General features: G+C 46.4%; 1 protein-coding gene across 12 annotated transcripts in view; it reads right to left on the bottom strand.

Moving 5' to 3' along the window:
- Positions 1-847: 847 nt before the first annotated feature.
- The window catches only part of LOC120455523 (potassium voltage-gated channel protein eag), a 36,257-nt gene continuing 31,104 nt past the window's right edge, over positions 848-6,000 (bottom strand). For 6 of the 12 annotated variants that reach the window (XM_039641803.1, XM_039641806.1, XM_039641810.1 and 3 more), the window contains 4 exons: positions 5,493-5,908; positions 3,958-4,248; positions 3,254-3,271; positions 848-2,366 (listed from right to left, as the gene is read on the bottom strand). In XM_039641803.1, the coding sequence (XP_039497737.1) occupies positions 1,134-2,366; positions 3,254-3,271; positions 3,958-4,248; positions 5,493-5,908 (1,958 nt within the window). In that variant the 3' untranslated portion in view covers positions 848-1,133. The remainder of the gene's footprint in view (positions 2,367-3,253; positions 3,272-3,957; positions 4,249-5,492; positions 5,909-6,000) is intronic. The other 6 variants (XM_039641807.1, XM_039641814.1, XM_039641808.1 and 3 more) reach the window with 4 other exon arrangements.

The raw sequence follows: 6,000 nt of genomic DNA, 5'->3' as shown, positions 1-6,000 counted from the left end.
AGTATTTGAATACTAAGTTAATGATAAATGTATATGCTGAGAATTATTTTCATGTTATGTTATCTAACCTTCAAATTAAATATCAATTCATTTAATTAAAATAATGGCAATTATAAATCGACTGTGTTCCATAATATAGTAATATGAGTATTTAAATGTTCATCGTGCACACAGAGATTTGAACTTTAAACAAGAGAGAACGCTATAGTCGAGTTCCCCGACTATCTGATACCCGTTACTCAGCTAGTGGAAGGGAGAAGGAGAGTCTTAAACACAGTTTTTGGCGGTTTGTAGGCGTTATAGTGGGCGTGGCAAAAAGTTTTTTGGCAAATCGGTAGAAATTTACAAGACTAATACAAAAATGAAAAAATATCAAAACATTTTTCAAAAGTGTGGGCGTAGCAGCTTTGGGCGGTTTGTGGGCGTTATAGTGGGCGTGGCAGAAAGTTTTTTGGCAAATCGATAGAAATTTAGAAGACTAATACAAAAATGAAAAAATATCAAAACATTTTTCAAAAGTGTGGGCGTGGCAGTTTTGGGCGGTTTGTGGGCGTTAGAGTGGGCGTGGCAACATGAATCGACAAACTTGCGCTGCTTCTATGTCTCTGGAGTCTGTATGCTTAATCTCAACTTTCTAGCTTTTGTAGTTCCTGAGATCACAGCGTTCATACGGACGGACAGACAGACGGACAGACGGACAGACGGACATGGTCATATCGACTCGGCTATTGGTCCTGATCAAGAATATATATACTTTATATGGTCGGAAACGCTTCCTTCTGCCTGTTACATACTTTTCAACGAATCTAGTATACCCTTTTACTCTACGAGTAACGGGTATAAAAATCGGATTTTCAAAACCTCTTTTCAACTATTTTTTTGTGGAATGCCTTCCGTAATCTTTGGATAAATACGTTGCAGTGGACTTTTAAGTGTTTGAGATAGATGAGCTAGTTTCAGTGTTGAGTTGAGGTTACAGCTGTATCTTAAGTATTTAGACTAACTAAGCGTAGGCGTAGGCTTGCGAGTGGGCGTGGCTGGGCTCCTACTCCCCCGATTTTGTATTATTGCTCCTGGCTGGAGGCCTCCTCCTCCTCCTCCTCTCCTCCTCGCTCCTTCCCGATCGTCGTGGGCTACAGGAAGTCCAGCTTGCCGCGCGTTGTTGTACCACTGCCTGTGGGTGTGGTCGTGGCTGTGGTGCTGGTGGGCGTGCCGCTGCCACTGCCCCCCGTTGTGGTCGGTGGCGGTGTTGTGGGCGTGACACCAGAGCCGGATCCTCCACCACCAACTCCGGCGCCAGCTGACGATGTCGAAGGCAGTTGGGCCGCCGTAAAGTCCTCTTCGAGCAGGCGTAGATGCAGCAGTTCCGCTCCAGGCGTTGTGGGTGATTGATCCGCCGCCAGCTGCTGTTGCTGTTGCTGCTGCTGATCCGCTGACGCTGGCGCCGATGACGTCATACCAGATCCGGCAACGCCCGCTGGAGCTGCGGTCGCGGTGCCGGCCGTCGAGGCGAGTGTCTGCTTAGGAGGCGCCGGTGCTTTCCTGCTCTTCGAGCGTCGCTTCTTGAGCATCAGTGGCCCCAGGCCGTTGCCTCCCGCGCTCGACACAACTGTGGCGCCCGGATTTAGCAGACCAGCGCCACCAGCGCCAGCTACTCCTGCTCCCGATCCCGAACCAGATGCTCCTGGCGATGAAATGGTTATCACAGTGTCCACCGGGCTGGTTACCACAGATGTTGGGGGGGCCTGTGTTGTGGGTGTACCGCCGCCGCCGCCGCCCGCACCGCAGCCCGCGCAAATCTCGTCGCCGGGCGTGGTCTGGCCACTGCTGTTATCCGGAGCGTTGGCACCGCTACCGGCGGTACCACCTGGTGCCAGCCGCTTGACCAGCTCGCCCAGCAGATCCTCGATGCGGCCAATCCGCTGCTGCATGCGCTGCAATTCCAGCCGCACATCCACCTTCATGTCCAGCACGGTGGCGATGAGATCGCGCTGCGCCAGCGTGGGCGGCGTCTCGCGCAGCCCAGTATCGTACGTATCCGATGTGGTGGCCCTCGAGCTGGCCATCTCGATCTGGCGCTCCCGCTCCATGGCGAGATTACGATCCGCTTTGGTGACAATGGCCACCACAGTGCCAGCACTACCTGGTGCTCCAGATACTCCCGATGCTCCCGACGCCGCCGCCGAGGATGTGGTGGCCACTGGCGGCGATGGTCCCACGGTGGCCGAGGTGACGGCTGCACCCTCGATAACCACGCGACTGTCGCGACTTGGCGGCGAGGAGTCCACCTCGCCACCCTCGTCGATGGTGTCCTGGCGGGCCAGAGTGGCCTGGCTAGCCTGCAGCTTGGGCGCCTTGGGAAAAACCTGGAGGTGACGTTTAATGGAACAATGGGCGATGCGAAGATGCGAAGATGCGGATGCAAATGCGGGATTGACAGGCGGGGTGGCAGGTTGTTGCATGTTGCATGTTTTTTGTTCGGTTCGGCAGGGGAGAAAAGTGAGAAAAATTGTGTTTGAGTTGGTTGGTTTTTTTTTTGGTTTTGGTTTTGGTTTCGTTTTCGAAATTCGGGTTATCAGTTTTGTGGTTTCATTGTTGATTGATTTGGTTAGTTGGTTGGTTGGTTGGTTTATTGATGGATTGATTGATTGTTGAGGCATTTATTTCGTTGCAGGATTGTTGTTTTATTGCAGATTGGCAGAGTGCAGAGTGCATTGTATATTAATCCAATTTATTATCGAGTTGCAGTTGTTGTTTTTCCAATTCGGAATCAATTTTGAGTTGTTGTAGCAAGGCAGGCAATGTTATTTCAATTTCGAGTTTTTAGTTGCGAGACAGAGAGAAAAGTCAACAGTAAACGGAAGAGATCGAAAAAATATATCAATTTGGTTCGGGATCATTGCAGTATAAACAATCTAAAGGCAGTTTGCTGGGTGTATTTCTTGAAGGGCGGTGGGCGTGGTGCAGGGACTTAAGTTTCGGCAACGGGCGGGCGCTATTACCATTCAATAATGTTCAGAACATACATAATCGCATGGACTTGAAAGCGTTTAAATACAAAAATTACACACAGTGCAATATAATTTATGAACTGATGAACATTGATAAATATATATTACGATTATTACGATTGCCATTGGCCCGCCCATTTGCCTATCGATTGTCGAACCGATAACAGTGTTTTGTGTGCCAGAGTGGTACAGTACAGCCAACTAAAATAGCGGTTAAACAAACTAATTGTTCGTACACTTACTTTGCTTAATTGTAAATGCTATTCAATTCGATTGCACAATTTTCAAAATGGAGAAATACGAAATGATAATTGAGAGAATGAACGTAAAATGATTGAGTAACCGCATCGATATCGATTACGTAACCGGAAGTGAGAAGAGCAAACGAAAGGCAAAAAAAAAAAAAAGGAGAGACAGAGTTATCATTAAATTTGGGAAACCCCAACAAACATGCATTTTAGCATTATTCCGCGACATGTCTGTTTTGGTATACTTGTTTAGTGAATGTAACTACGTTTAAGGACCTATTTTAAATTTAATTTTCCGACAGATTATGTTAACATTTAATGGCATTTAATTAGATTATATGATATGGTTATCTTAGTGGTTTTAAGATAGGCTCTTAAGCGTAGTTTGTAAAAGTTAGCTTGATTCCACCGATCTAAATTTCAGCATAAAATTACGTATAGGTTTAGGTACAATTTTCGATAGTTGATAGCCATTGAAGAATTTTGGGCAAATTCTTACTTTAGGTGTCACTGGAATCAAGCTATTTTAATGAAATTACAAATTTAGTGAATGATTATATCATTCAAATGCATTCTTGTGTGACCCTGTGTCTCTGAGTGTATGTTTCGTTTCTTGCTGAATGCCAGATCGCGGACTCTGGATACCGTATAGCGGCTACTCAGATCCCAGATCCGCTTAATTAAAAGCGCATAATTACTTTGTTGCCTTGTCCACCATTGCTACTCGAAGTACTACTCTGCCGCGCTTGGGCGGTGCTCTCTCGGAGGCTTTCGCGGGCGCTCAAACTTCTCGAGACGGCTACCTTGGCGCTGGTGTCGCTAGCTGAATCGACGCTTGAACTGCCCAGGAGGCGTCCCCACTTGCTGGCCCGTGTACTGCGCGCAGATGGTGGACCCGATGAGGGCGATGGGGATGGCGATGGCGAGGGCGCCGCGGCGGTGCTGAGGATGCGAGCGTCCTCGGTCAGTGTCAGTTTGGCTGGTAGCTTCTTGTATATGTTGTTGCATTTTTGGTTGTCGATTTGTTCGATTAATTTTGTCAATGGGGGCATTATCGAGCATTTTACCGAGCAAGCATTATCATATCATATCATATCAGGCGTTTGGCGATCAACAAATTTTCGGGGAGAAAGAGAAAAGAAAGAGATAGTGTGGGGGGGGGGGGGGGGGGGGGAATTTGGGGGTGGGTGTTTTCAAAAGCGCAGGGGTTGCAGGAAATGGGAAATTTTCGATTTGGGTGTGAGGGTAATAATACAGAATTTTCCGTTAGTAATTTTGTTTAATATCATATCAATTGTATTTTAGCCAAATTCACAACATAAACCGTCAATAATCAACACAGAATGTATGGTATGTTCAAAGCGTAAAGTACAGTTGTGTGCGTGATGGGTGGTTTTCGTGGTTGGTGAGCATGGGTGGTAGATTTTGTGGTTTCGTGGTGAATTGTGAACAGTTATATGCATTATGCGTAAGCATGTTAAAGAAAGACAGAGACAAAGAAAGACATACAACGAGCATAAGTCACTTTTGTAAACAGTTTTTCGCTTCAATAGTAAACAACATTAGTTAAGCAATACAACGGTTATTAACTACAGTAAACAGTTAACAGTTAACGGTAAACGGCAAACAGTTGCCCCACCGGTCGTGTTTCAGTGCCCGGGTGTTTCAGTTCGCCTGGGGGCTTGGACTCTGGCTGGAGCTGTGATTGGTGGATTGTGAGGCTAAGGCTTCGAAAGAAACGTTAGTTCGGTTAACTGTGGAGAATGCGGCGGAAACGTATGGCAACGGAACGGGTTCGCACCGTGGTGATTTTGAGCCAAACGAAAAGGAACAAAAAATTGTAACAGCAACATAAGATTATTCAAGTACCGTCTGCGATTGTGCGATAATATTATAATTCTTTAATTTGATAAATCTTTTTGAAAACAACATTAAACGTAACAGAGCAATTATGCCTAATGTATTTTCAAATATTAATGTATATTCAAAACATTGATCTTGGCTCAGCACCTTCTTATCGCACAAGCCCAAAGATATTGAGTAAACCGCATAGAACTACCCAATGAACACAACAACAAAACATGAAAATGGAACATTAAATAACAACAACGGAACACTGAAAATGGAACACATAACACAGAAAGCAGAATGCACAGCAACAGAGAGATAGAGAGAGAGTTCGAGACAGAGAGAGAGAGAAAGATCAAGGGACACTTCAATCCCAAGGACTCACCTTAGTTCGCTCCACCTCGCCGTCACCCTTCTCGACATCACTTTGGCCGGATCCGCCGACGAGCTCTTTGCTGCCCGCTTGGACCTGCGGAGTGCGACGGAATTTTGAGAAGATCTTCCGGACAAGATGGTCCTGATTCTGGGGCAATTGCGGCTCGTTCTTACGCCGTTCGGCCAATTCTTTTTCGCGCTTCACATCGGCCACCTTGCGAAAAATCAGTCGATGTCTGAGATTGTAGGTGAGCACCAGATTGCGTGCAAAGCTATTCGCAAATGCCGAATAGAAATCGAGGACTTCGAGCAATTTATCACGTTTGATGGCATGCAAATCACAATAGGTCAGAGCACGCACATTGGCCGCACTCTGGCCAACGGCCGAGTCCTTCCAGAATTGATCGCCGAAGACGTCGCCCTTGCCTGAAAAGAAATTGTTCTCAGTGTGCAGTATGATTCGTTAAAGGGCCGCAGATCTATTGCCGATATCGATTGTCTCATGTCACTTTCTAAAA

This window comes from Drosophila santomea, chromosome X (assembly GCF_016746245.2).
Source record: "Drosophila santomea strain STO CAGO 1482 chromosome X, Prin_Dsan_1.1, whole genome shotgun sequence".
In the NCBI taxonomy this organism is placed as follows: Eukaryota; Metazoa; Arthropoda; class Insecta; order Diptera; family Drosophilidae; genus Drosophila; species Drosophila santomea.
This window is presented reverse-complemented; position numbering and strand designations above follow the sequence as displayed.